This window comes from Scyliorhinus torazame, chromosome 14 (assembly GCF_047496885.1).
Source record: "Scyliorhinus torazame isolate Kashiwa2021f chromosome 14, sScyTor2.1, whole genome shotgun sequence".
Classification (NCBI taxonomy): Eukaryota; Metazoa; Chordata; class Chondrichthyes; order Carcharhiniformes; family Scyliorhinidae; genus Scyliorhinus; species Scyliorhinus torazame.
In genome coordinates, this window is record NC_092720.1 from 209,961,703 (window position 1) to 209,975,445 (window position 13,743).

Sequence of the window (13,743 nt, forward strand, 5' to 3'; positions counted from 1 at the left end):
AGCTGTAAGGTAAAGTTTGTCATGGGGCGGGTGAGCGTGACATTGGCCGAATGTCAGAATTTAATAATTTACCCACAATCTCATCGTGCACCAGATGTCAGGGCGACTGAGCCAATCGCTTTGGTCCCCAACTCAGTCTGGCAGCAAAGTTAGAAATGCGTTTCATTGTAATGCCCAGGTGACACCCTCGGCAAAGCTCTCCAATTCCATGTGAGCAGGTTTTGTAACCCCAGTTTGATAGATGACAGCTTGAGGACTGGGTTAGTTCAGCATGTTCAGCCTGTGAGCATGGACTCGTTTCAGCGCACGATATCTTCCGAATGTTGTGTACTTCAAACCTCGGAAGGTGGAAAATGTACTCGCTGATCTCTCTTTAAACCTTGGTGTAATATTAGAAATGGTTCATTGCCTCACGGGATGGGAGGCTGGGCGAAGGATTGGGAGGTAATTGAAGATTTTGGAGTAGAGGAGACTTCTTAAGGTGCGAGAGTGGGTTATCTTAGTGGACTTGGGGTAGAAAATTCTATCGCATGCTACTTGAATGCGGTTAACATGATGCGCTTTGATGTGGCTAAATATTGAGGAGCTGTTTCCAATGGCAGGCGGGCCAGTAACCAACGGGCAGAGTTTTTTGACAAAAGAACCAGAGAAGGGGAAAAGGGAATTCATTTCACCCAGTGAACTATGATCTGGATTGAGTTACCTGAAAGGAGTGAACAGATTCAGTAGCAAATTGTAAAAGAGATTAGATCAATACTTGAATGGGAAATATTTGCTATGTTGGGGGGCGAGGAGGTGAGTGAGACTGACTGAAACCACTAACCAATTAGCTGGTGCAGGCATGATGGACCGAGTGGCCACCCTTCTGGTTCTTTGTGCAGCAAAGGGGTGACTGGAGTAGAACGTGCAAGCTAGAGCATAAGATTGGAGCAGTCTGCAAGTAGAATTTGCTCTAAGGCGTGTGTGGGCAGGATGGAGATTTAACTGAGGTATGAAAATGCTAACAGTATAATCTTCACTTTCCTTTGCAGATGCCTGCCTGTATGACTGTGAAACGATGGAGGAGATGGATGATTCCACTGATCTCTTCCGGTGCTTTGATAACGTCACTGAGGTACTCAAATTAGAGTTCAGGAATGCTACATCTTTTTCGCTCTGTAGTCCCACAGCGTTTGTGTTCTGCTTTCTATGTCGGCAGTGCTAGGGGCGAGCCTCTTGGAAACCGAAACTTTGGAAGTGGATAAGGGATGTGGCACTAGTTTTAGTCTCCACTGTAAGAAATAAATCTCATCTGTATCCAGTGGGTTTTTACTGCTTGGACCAGATGGCTGACAGTCGGCCCCTTGACAGCATTGGTTTGCACATTGGTAAGCTGACTTTAGCAGGAAGACCACGTTGAGTGGAGATGGTGGCGTAGTGGTAATGTTACTGTACTAGTGATCTCGAGGCCCAGACTAATGTTCTGGGGACATGGTACAAACCCCACCACGACTGGAGGAATTTAAAATCAATAAATACATCTGGAATAACGGTGATCGTGAAACCCATCTGATTCAATAAGTTTTACTTGGTCTGGCCTACATGTGACGCCAGACCCACAGCAGCGTGGTTGACTCTTAACTGTCCTCTGAAATAGCCGTAACAAGCCACTCCGTTCAAGACCAATTCAGGGTGGGCAACAAATGCTGACTGATCAGAGATGCCCACATCCCCCCCAAAAAAGAAAGAAGCCCTTACTGGAGCACACTCCGCCCCGTACAAATGGCAGGCCCACCTCCTGATTCATTGCAGGTGCCGCCAACCGTGATTTGGTAACTGGCCCAAGTGACGCAATTCCCAGGTCCAACCTACCTGGGAAAATCTTGCCGGCCCTCAATCGCTTGAGAATGGGCCAGGGAAGGTGCAACCACTTGCTCTGCAGCTCAAATCGTGACTCTGGCCATCCCAAATCAGAAATCAGACTATCACCCACATACAGAACAACTGCTCCGAGATATTCACCCCTGGTGGCCTCACAGCCATTCACACTGTGTCAACTGCAACCATTCATTGGATTGTTAATCTCAACATCGTCCCCAGCCATGTGACATCATAAAATCTCTGTGCCGCCCACCCTATCAAGCCTGTACAATTTTGAAGCCCTCTAACAGGAACCCTACTCTTTTCCTCCGCATCCTTCCTTGTATATAAGTGGGATTGCTGAGTTTAATGTTGAATGGTATTTTCAATTAAATCGTAGTTCTGGTGCGATTCAATCTGTAAACGAGTAACAGGATGAATGTCAGGAAGTACTTCCATGCAGTGACTGATTAATACTGCCTCTGAACGATGTAGTGGCCACTTAGTTCCTCCACATGAAGTCAGATCCTGTGAAGGTGCAGTTGTAGGTTTCAGTGAGGTCAATGGCCAAATGGACTCCCTCAATCGTGGGCTCTTTCGGGTGAGATCTTAACCTAAGTCTCCCTTACTGGGTGGATATAAGATGGTGTGGCACTATTGGAAGAGCTGAAAGGATATCCTCCTGCAGCTTGGCAAGCATTTCCCTTTGGTTTAAAACAACCAAAATCAGACACACCATTTTATCACATTGCTGTTTGTGGGGTCTTGCTGTGCAAAAATAGGCTGCCATTTTCCTGTACCAAATGTAATCTATTACCTATAGGGAACCTTTTGAGGGATGTCTGGAGGAGGACATGGAGATCAATGTATAAATGCAACCTCTTTAATGAAGCACAGTTTCTTGATTGTTGTGGAGTTGACCGCACTTTTTTTTTTTTTTAACGTCTACTTTTCAGTTCAATGCGGATTTGGATTTAAATTTGAATATGGACATTGGAACATCAGACTTGCCTTGGAATCAGATCAATGGAGACATATATTCAGGTAAAGGTTTGCACTTAAACTTGTGACCCAGGGACCGCAGTAGCCACCTTTCTGTACAAAACATGAGCCGTTCCATCATTTACTTAAAGAGAGAAATTTGTACTGGGTTTAGCGAGACTACATTGGACAGCTCTAGTTTGGCTGATCGCCCTCACCTCTGCCAGAAGGTTACTGGTTCGAGATCCAGTAGGTAATCTCGGCCGGTGCTCTGAAATTCAATGGTTGACCGTTGGGGTCACAGTATTGAAGAACAACTAATGCAGTTCCTGGTATCTCGAGCAACGATCTTAATTCCATCAGTACCGTTCGAAACGATTACCTGGAAGACCGTTCGCTGGTCGCGACACCTGACTGCGGGCAAATCAGCTGCCCCATCTACTCACCTATCTGAGAGCTGTACAGAATGAATTTGGTGTTCGTGAGCTGTGAAGTGGTACGAGAAATTCTGAGGATGAGGAATATTCTTATTTGAAATATATGTTCGAGACCAGGTTAGAAAAATAAAAGACTTGCATTTATATAGCACCATTCACTCTCACCAGATGTCTCAAAGCACTTTACAGCCAATTAAATACTTTTGAGTCAGTGATGTAATGCAGAAACCCCTGCAAACATCAATGTGGTAATGATCAGATCATCTGTTTTTTGTAATGTTGATTGAGGGATAAACACTGGCAAGGACATTCAGGATATCTCTCCTGGTCTTTTTCTGTATTGTATCAAGGGATCTTTTATATGTCCAAAAAGCATCACCTCCAACAATGCAGGGCTACCTCAGTACTGAATTGGAGTGTGAACTCTGGAGTGGGGCTTGAACCCAGAACCTTGTGATTCAAAGAAAGGTGTGCTACGAACCGAGCCACAGCTGATGCACAAGGGAGAAGAGAGTTATAAAAGGGATAGGCAGGAAAGTGAGGCCCCATCGGATCAGCCGATTGTATTGAACAGTAGAGCAGTCTCAAAGGGCCGAATAGTCTATTTCTTGTGTTCTTTAACAAGCTTGTTTGTTTGCCTTTCTGTTGGAAATAGTCTGTTCTTCCCTAACAGAAAATGAGCACATTTTTGGGTGTGTTCCTGTTGGGTATCTTGTAACTTGACTTTCCCTGCAGCTTAACAGTGCTCTACCTCCCCAGGCTTTGCCTAGTTTGGTGGCAAAAGTTGTTGCAGCTTTGTTTCTAATTTTCCAAAATACTCCACGCACTTGAGCAAGTCCCATATCATTCATGGTACAGACCTAGTTCCAATTAATCATTCACATCCCATGGTTCAGCATCCAATGCTGTACTGCAGAATATGCAGTCGGTATACAATTCCGGCCTTGGAAGACCGTGTGGAGTTTGCACTTTCTCCCCATGTCTGTGTGGGTTTCCTCCGTGAGATGCTCCGGTTTCCTCCCACAGTCCAAAGATGTGCAGGTTAGCTGGATTGGTCATACTAAATTGTCCCCTTAGTAGCCAAGATGTGCAGGTTTGGTGGGGGTTACATGGATAATGTGGAGGAGTGGGCCTGGGTAAAATGCCCCGTCAAAGGGCCAGTGCAGACTGGATGGGCTGAATGGCGTCCTGCGCTGCAGGGATTCACCAGATGCCAGTTGACATTGATGAAAAGACCACTTGAGAAACAATGATTATTTGCACTTGTATTTTGCCTTCAACAGCCTGCATTTAGAGCTGGCGGAAGTTCTTGGGCAGTCTTTTTTGTTTTTGACGCAAATATACTTTATTGATAAAATATCCAAAAGAACGTGGCAAAACCTTTCAAAATGGCCATCGCGAAGAGTGCAATAATATCCAAGTTTTCTCCATAGATCATGTTACACTCTTGAGGTGTTTCAATACAAAAAAGGGGACGTCTGAAAGCACCTGAGGGCAATTGAGCTCGGTAATTGGCGTCTGAGTGCGCACAGTCACACATGGAGCTGTGCGTTTGCAGAGATTACAGCAGGCAGCGTAACCACATTTTAACCTGCCGGCCCACACTTTAGAGGAATGCTGCTAATCCTGTACCTCTTGCTTTTCAACATTACCTAAGCTGGCATAGTTGTTGCAGCAGCGACATTGAATTACAGAATAATACAGTGCAGAAGAGGCCCTTCAGCCCATCACGTATGTACTGATGCATACTTGGGTGGGGTGCTCTTTCCAAGGGCCAGTGCAGACTCGATGAGCCGACTGGCCTCCTTCTGCAGTGCATTCTGCAGTGCATTCTATGATTCTATGAATGACGTCTTACCTGCCTACCTAATCCCATTTGCCAGCACTTGGCCCATAGTACCTTCAAAAGGATGTGAGGCAGCCCGCCCTCTACGGGTCGCACGACAGCACACGTCGCTAGCACTGTGGCTTCACAGCGCCAGGGTCCCAGGTTCGAATCCCTGCTGGGTCACTGTCTGCGGAGTCTGCATGTTCTCCCCGTATTTGCGTGGGTTTCCTCCGGGTGCTCCGGTTTCCTCCCACAATCCAAAGACGTGCAGGTTAGGTGGATTGGCCATGATAAATTGCCCTTACCGTCCAAAAAATGTTTCGGTGGGGTTATTGGGTTACAGGGATAGGGTGGAAGTGAGGGCTTAAGTGGGTCGGTGCAGACTTGATGGGCCGAATGGCCTCTTTCTGCACTATGTTCTATGGCCTACCATCCTCCCACTCTGCATTCCAGACAGTCACCACCCTCTGGTTGAAAAATGTTTTTCCTCAAATCCCCCTAAACCTGCCCCTTACCTTGAACTTGTGTCCCCTCGTAACTGGCCCTTCAATTAAGGGGAAGAGCTGATCCCTACTCAGCCTGTCCACACCCCTCATAATCTTGTATACCTCGATCAGGTCACCCCTCAGTCTTCCCTATCCAGCGAAAGCAACCCAAGCCTATCCAACCTCTCTTCATAACTTAAATGTTCCATCCAAGGCAACATCCTGGCGGATCGCCACTGCACCCCCTCCAGTGCAATGAAATCCTTCCTATAATGTGGCGACCAGAATTGCACACAATTCCCCAGGTGTGGCCTCTCCAAAGTTCTATACGACTCCAACATGACCTCCCTGCTTTTTGAATCTATGCCTCGTATAATAAAGGCGAGAGTCCCCTATGCCTTTTTCACCAACCTATTTATCGGCCCCTCTGCTTTCAGAGACTAACACCAAGGTCACTTTATTCCTTGGAACTTCCCAGTGTCAGGCCATTCATTGATTAACTTGTCAAATTACTTCTAAAGTGTATCACCTCACATTTTTCAAGGTTTAATTCTATCTGTCACCTTTCTGCCCATTTGATCAACCCGCCTATATATTTCTCTAACCCAACACATTCAACCTCACTGTTAACCAGTTTTGTTTCATCCTGTCTCCTACAGCTAAGCCAATTTTGAATCCACCTTCTCAAGTTTTCCTGTATCCCATGTGCATTTGAGGTGGGGGATTTGTCAGCAGAAATTGCCTGGGTTCATCTTGCTGTAACATGGTTGCTGCTTTTATTACTCGAGGCATTTTGCATGCTAACTAAGATTGTGCTGTGCCTTCTGCCACAGATCTGCGAGTGAAATTGGAACCACTTTCTCCGGCATCTTCGCGTTGCTCAGATTCCTCGCTTGCCTCCTCTTGTGACATTCCCCTCTTACCACAGGTAAGGAAATTATGTGCTTCAACACAATCTTCCATGATGGCGGTCAAGTAGGTTCCAAACCATGTTGAATAAGTATTGGTTGAAACTGTTCTCCAAGTGGTTAGCCCTGCTGCCTCACGACGGCGAGGACCTGGGTTCGATCCCGGCCCCGGGTCACTGTCCATGTGGAGTTTGCACATTCTCCCTGGGGTCTGCGTGGGTCTCACCCCCACAACCCAAAGATGTGCAGGGTAGGTGGATTGGCCACACTAAATTGCCCCTTAATTGGAAAACTTTTGAAAAAAAATATTGAAAGGAACTGCTCTTCTGCCACTTTCGTTTGTTTCTGAATCAAGTTTGTGTGAATTAAAGCCTTAAAGAAAAAGCTCAGTTCAAGCTTCCTTTGGCACCTCTGTCGATGAGCAACCATTCTCCTTTCAAATCAGGAGAAAGCCATCTCAGACATGCCAATAAATTGGGGAACATCTGTAACTGAACCTTCCTTTCTGAATAAAGGAAATTGAATATATACTTGGAAGATAAAGAATTGCAGGGGAAAAGAGCAGGACAGGGATGAATTGGACAAAGAGATGGCTCAGGCGTGATGGGCTGAAGGGCCTTGTTATATGTACGATTCCAGAGGTTCTCACTGTCTCCATCTCTCTTCTCTCTCCCCCCCCCCCCCCCCACACACACACACACACACACACACACACACACACACAGTTTCGTGCACTGACTCCTTGGTGATGCGTCTCTTGAAAATGGAGCATAGAGAGAGTGCTATTACCCAGCATTCATAGTGGCAGAGGAAACCATCTATCTAAAGCGTTCAGCCTGTGGCGAGCTCTGTCAGCTGCTATGGTTCTGAGTTAACCTTCCCTTGAGTTAGCCATACCTTGCTTTTCTCTCATTCTCCAGTTAGCCTGTGTGCATTTAGACTGGGGAGAGAAAGGGGAGTGTCTTCTAGTGGTCCTCTGGCCGAATGACAGGTGCATCTATTTTGGCACAAATTGGGCATTTAGATTAGGTCTGAAAATCCAAGGAGTCCATTGACACCACCCAGTCAGTGAACTGGAGACAGGGTTTACAGCAGGGCTCACAGAAAACAGAGGTTATATGAATAGCACCCAGCACACAGTCTACAGGGTCTCTTGGGTCTATTTAAAAAGGAGTCTCAATAAACAGCAGCAAACCAAACTCTTGATTGAAACTGCAGTAAAGTATCTTTAAAGAAGAAGGTTGATTTCGCCGGCAATATTCAGTGATTGAAGGACACTCCATTATACAAATTGATTGTCTCTCCTGCAAAGTGCAGACAGTGGAGGATAGAGGCATGATGTAAATTAATAGAGTAAAATCAGCCCCAGTCACTTAGTGGTGTGGTTGGTAGGGGAAATTACTTAATCATCCTAATTGTGCCGAGGGATTGCAGTGTTTCTCGGATTACACTGCCCTGTAAATCTCACGCCTACGAACCATGCCTTTGGGAGAGGCCAAGTTGCCCAAGATAGTCAACCTCATTATCCAGGAAAAGCAAATGTAGTGGGAGGGATGGGGAGAAGCTTTGAAAATAATGGGAAGCAAATCCATTTTTAAACATTATACAAGTCACTCTTTCTCAACTTTTCTCTTCCTACATGCAGCCTCATCTGACGCGCAACACAGAGCCAACGTTTCCAGTTGTAAAAACCGAGGATCCTCCGACACCACCATGTGCATTTGGGGATGTTCTCAACCCACCACTGAACGGTGTCCAGCTCAATGTGGTAAAAACGGAAAATGGGACCTCGCCAGTGAAACTAGGACCAGCAAGTGAGTGGTATTTTTTTTTTGAAAAGAGCAGATTTGATCCATGTTTCTCTATAGTAAAAGTTTAATGGTGAAATATGGTCCAATTCTCCAAAGGAAGGAATGCTTTGAGAACGAGTCCCATCTATTGCAATCTCCATGTTACACAGACAGAGAGTTACTCGGTCAAGCTGCCACTGTGGTTTGCCTGCCAGACTCCAAATTATCACCTTACTGGAGCAGGAGGATCGCTAAACCACGAATGAATCCATGGTAGTGCTAAGAAATGGTATTTGTTATGACTTGTCTCTGACCACAGATCACACTTGGAGTCCTGTGAACAGTTCTGGTCTCCATATCATCCAGATAGACACACGCATGTACTGAAGCGGATGCAAAAGTGATTTCCAGGAGTAACATCCAAACTGAGATGTTCGACCCATCACAAAAGCAATCTAGAAAGGAGAAGAGTGAGGGGTCATGGAGTGACATGAAGTCTTTTAAGATTACCAACGGAGGGTAGACCGAGAGGAAAATGTTCATGTGGAGGTGGGGAAACCAGGATTATAAATATAAGGTAATAAACCCAATGAAAATTCAGAGAGTAGTGGCGAACGTGGAGCTCAGCACACAGAAAGTGGTTATGATAAACAGCACAGAAACATTTAAGAGGAAGCTAGATAGGCAAAAGAAGAAAGGAATAGAAGGATGTGTTGGTATGGAGCATCAACACCAACATGGACAGCCTGTTTCTGAGCTGTAAATACTCTTAGTGCAGACAACACAGCATTGAAACAGTGTGAGACTCTTTTGGTGGTCCCTCTAGTGTGCCTTGGCCCCTGCTTCAGAAGAACAGCTGAGTTGCAGCCATATTTATGCTGTCAGCCAAATTAATTGAGATGGACCAAATAGATTTTGCACATCACCCTTCAGCCAGAAGAATCTTTCACACACTCAAATCATTCTGACATTGATTTGTTCTGGATTAGCAGCTGAGATTGCTGAATTGTGAAATAAAGCCACACATTCTCATTGTGCTAAAATATAAATCAGTGGGCTGTTTTGGGTATTACAAAAATTTCTGTGGTGTTTTATATTTGTGTTGTAGTTGGGGAATATTATATTGCTCTGTTTGATTCCTGGTGCTGAGATCAAATGGACAGCAGCAGGAGGTTGGATCAGCATTTTCTGCAATTTTACTTTTTGCTTCTCCCTCGCAGCAGTTCAAGCTTCTACCAATATGAAGGCCAACAGCATCTTATGCAGCAAGCCGAACATTCAGCCCAAACCGATTGTCGTGACAACGCTTCCCACTGCCCCAACCACCAGCCCGGCAAAGACCATCATTCTCCAGTCGGTGCAGACCAGCCTGCCCGTGTCTCAACCGCAGAGCCTGCCCATAAAGCAAGCCACTCCAGGTACACACATGCTGCCTTTTCTTACTACTATTCAAAGAACTTCCGCCCACAGAACTTTTCCCTCCACTGATTCCTTTATGGACTGATCCAATGACGAAAGAAGCCATTCGGGCCATCGTGCTTCTGCCGGCCCGTTGGAAGAGCTGTTCAATTGGTTGCACACAGCTCTCCTTTTTCCTCTTGCCTTGCCATCCTTTCCCTGTCAAGGATTTACCCAATTGCCTTTTGAAGTTGAGATGAATCTGCATACATAGCCTTTCAGGCAGGGCATTTCAGTTTATCACTACTCGCTACACCCCTCTGGTTACTGACCTTCCTACCATTGGAAACGGTTTCTCTTTATATGCCAACAAAGCAGACGAGATCTTGGGCTTTATAACTAGGATGTAAATTACAAAAGCAGGCGACTGGTATTAAACCTATATAAAGCATTGCCTCTGTCCTAAACCAACATGTTGCATCCAGTTCTGGACACCACCACATTTCAGGAAAGATGTGACGTTATTGGAGAGAGTACAGCAAAGATTTACAAGAATGGTTCCAGGAATGAGGAGCTTGTAGATAGGTCGATTAACCTGGGCCTTTTCTGAAGAATCTAGAGTAGATTTGATGGAGGTTATTCAAGATCACCGAAAACCGGAGGACAGCCCAATTTAGGGTGATTGGCAAAAGAAGCAATGGCGAGATGAGGAAATTTGCACCCAATCCTGTTCATCCATCACCCATACTCGCTGACTCTCCTCCATTTAAAACCAAGCACTTTAGCAAAGCCTTTGGGGCCGGCACAGTGGTTAGTACTGCTGTCTCACGGCGCTGAGGACCTGGGTTCGATCCAACCCATGGTCACTGTCCGTGTGGAGTTTGCACATTCTCGCCGTGTTTGCGTGGGTCTCACACCCACAACCCAAAGATGTGCAGGGTAGGTCGATTGGCCATGCTAAATTTCCCCTTAAATGGAAAAAAATGAATTGGGTACTCTGAATTTAAAAGAAATAAAATAACAAAGCCTTTGGTACTTTGTCCTCATACCTCCCTGTGTGGGTCAGTGTTTGGCACAACGCCAAGCACCTTATGATGTCCTGCTACATTGAAACACTACAAGTTGTTGTTTTAATGTCTGGTGCTGCTGCATTGTGCACTATTTACTCTCTGCCACATGGTGGCAGGACATGTGAATGTTTTGGAAATGTGAATTTGCTCCCTACATGGAAACTGGTGCCTACTCTGTTATAATAGCCACAGAAAATACTTTATGCTGCTGGGCTGATCAAGCAATGTACCAATGTTTTAAATCAAACTGGAGCGTTGATGCACACGTAAAATCTCATTGAAATCAAAATTTACTCTCTCATCAGAGCTTTTAACATCAAATACAGGGCTTTTTAAGATTGGTTGATTTAAGTGCGGTGCTCTTTTGGACTCAGTCAGAATTACCTCCTTCAGCACTGTAGGAATTCTGTGGTACTAAGCGGCAATTGATGCTCAATCTGAGATTATGACTTTTCTTCACCAAAGGTATTGAGGAATGTGGGGCAGAAACATGTGGAGTCATGTTGTGGATCAACATTGTCTCACTGAAGGGCAGAATAGGCTTGAGGGGCTGAATGGCCTCCCCCTATTCCCTCGTTCGTATAAGATCGAAAAAGGACCCTGTGGTTCACAAGAACTAAGAATATTGAGAACAACACCCAGTGGCAAGCACGGTAGCACAGTGGCTAGCACTGTGGCTTCACAGCGCCAGGGTCCCAGGTTTGATTGTCCGCTGAGTCACTGTCTGTGTGGAGTTTGTACGTTCTCCCCGTGTCTACCCCGTTTCCTCCGGGTGCTCCGGTTTCCTCCCACAGTACAAAGATGTGCAGGTTGGGTGGATTGGCGATGCTAAATTGCCCTTGGTGTCCAAAAAGGCTGGGAGGGGTTATTGGGTTACTGGGATAGGGTGGAAGTGGGGGCTTAAGTGGGTCAGTGCAGACTCAATGGGCTGAATGGCCTCCTTCTGTACTCTATGTAACACATGCATCGCTGGCTGTGGTGGCAGACACTTAACACCTCTGCGATAAAGAAATGGAGAATTCTTGGCAGAGTGTAGTGGCATTGTCACTGGACCAGTAATCCAGAGACCCAGGGCAATGCTCTCGGGACCCAGGCTCAAATTTCACAGATGGTCAACTTTAATTGCATAAAAATCTGGAATTAAAGGATTTAAAAAAAAAAATGTGGTTCACAAAGCAAACCTTGCCATCCTTACCCGCACTGGCCTAGATATGATCCATAGTATGTGGTTGACTCTTAAATGTCTGCTGTTCAAAGGCAATTAGGAATAGGCTGTAAATGCCCACATCTAATGAGTGAAAATGTATAACCCAGTCGTTGGGTGGAATTGCCAAGGCCGCTTCACAACCTAGCATCTCACCAAGGCTCCTTTGACAGAACCTTCCAAATCCATGTGGAGATGGAGGGTAACTCACTTTCAAACCTCCGTGTGGGTAACCAAGGAGAGACCGATTAAAGGAGACTGGCCAAAAGAAACCAAGGCAATGAGAGTTTAGTATGTGCTGGTTCTCTGAATGAACTGAATATCCTCCTTCACGGTTTGCCGTTCTCTGTAATAATTTAAACCTAATCGGGCAAGCTTAGGGAAAAAAGCCCAGACATCCAATGGATTGGGAGCAACGGTAACCAGGATGTGTATTTTTAGGGGGTGGATGCTTGTATTGAGCGCTGTCTTTCTCCCCAGCATCAAGGCAGTCGGTGGTTCTGTCGCAGTCGGACCTGGTGAGAATTCCTGTCCAGGGATTAATCAAAGTGCCTGCAGTGAATGGAGTGTCCACCAACTGCAAGCCACCCAACGGCATCTGCAACGGGATCACTATCAACAAGTCCGCCACCAAACCCATCGTACCAGCGCCAACACAGACCGGAGCTAACTCTTCAGAGATCGATGTAAGTGTAGCAGTTTCTGAAAGTGAGCTCAGTAACTCTTTGAGAATCGGAGAGCATCTGCAACTTTAAATCTGGTCAGTAAGGTTAGGAGCACTTTTTGGGGGAATTTCTGATGCCAATCCTGAGGTCCAAAAAGAAGTCACAACCTCAATCGAGAGCTGGTGTGTTCTCCCCAATGTCTGGACCAACATTTATCCTATAAGTAATATCACTTAAAAACACAGCCATCTGTCGTTTGATCCATTGCTGTGTTTGTGAGAGCTTGTCTATATGCAGGTTTGACGCATTACAATGTAAAAAAACGATTTGTTATCTGTAAAGCACTTGGGATCTCCTGAGATGGTGATGGGCACAATCTAAATACAAGAAGCTGTTTTCAAGGTGTGACTATTTCTTGTGTTCGCTTCTTGAGGAAGAGGTGATGTGAAGCCCAAGCTTGCCAGGCCCTTCCTTTCGAGCAGTAGGTTCGCAAGTTTAATCCAAACAGCAGAACCAGCACACTTCCAAACCCACCTCTACCAGTAACGCACAGTGGCAACAATGTGTACCGTTTACAAGGTGCACTGAAGCAACTTGCTAATATTCCTTCAATCGCACTTTCCAAACCCCATGTCTGACGGGAACATCACCAACCTCCAAATCACGCACCATCCTGACTGGGAATTATATCGTTCCTTCACACGCAAAATGCCAGAACTCCCTCCCTAACAGCACTGTAGGTGTACCTATACCACAGATGACAGCTCCACCATCTCTTTCTGGCCTCTAGATGGGGTAGAATTTGAGTTTTGGATCAGGAGTAGTTGAGCTCAATAACGTGAACACGTTGAAAACATAAGCTAGATAAACACGAGGGAGAAAGCTGTGTTGATGAGTTAGATCAAGAATGTGTCAGTACGAGTCAGTAATGACTCCTGTATAATTCATTGTAACATTCCACCTCTCTTAGGTCAAACTGCTGAAGCGCCAGCAGCGAATGATCAAGAACCGCGAGTCAGCCTGCCAATCCCGCAAGAAGAAGAAGGAATACCTCCAGGGCCTGGAGAGCAAACTGCGTGAGGCGCTCAATGAGAACGAGAAGCTGAAACGGGAGAACTCGCTGCTGAAAAAGAAATTG

At 45.7% G+C, this 13,743-nt stretch overlaps 1 protein-coding gene across 2 annotated transcripts in view; it reads left to right on the forward strand.

Annotated features, from left to right (window-relative positions):
- The window catches only part of atf6b (activating transcription factor 6 beta), a 104,991-nt gene that overhangs the window by 38,836 nt on the left and 52,412 nt on the right, over positions 1-13,743 (forward strand). For both annotated transcript variants that reach the window (XM_072475590.1, XM_072475589.1), the window contains exons 2-8: positions 1,032-1,114; positions 2,796-2,883; positions 6,404-6,498; positions 8,124-8,292; positions 9,489-9,686; positions 12,421-12,626; positions 13,576-13,743. The exon at positions 13,576-13,743 is cut by the window's right edge and continues 18 nt beyond it. In XM_072475590.1, the coding sequence (XP_072331691.1) occupies positions 1,032-1,114; positions 2,796-2,883; positions 6,404-6,498; positions 8,124-8,292; positions 9,489-9,686; positions 12,421-12,626; positions 13,576-13,743 (1,007 nt within the window). The remainder of the gene's footprint in view (positions 1-1,031; positions 1,115-2,795; positions 2,884-6,403; positions 6,499-8,123; positions 8,293-9,488; positions 9,687-12,420; positions 12,627-13,575) is intronic.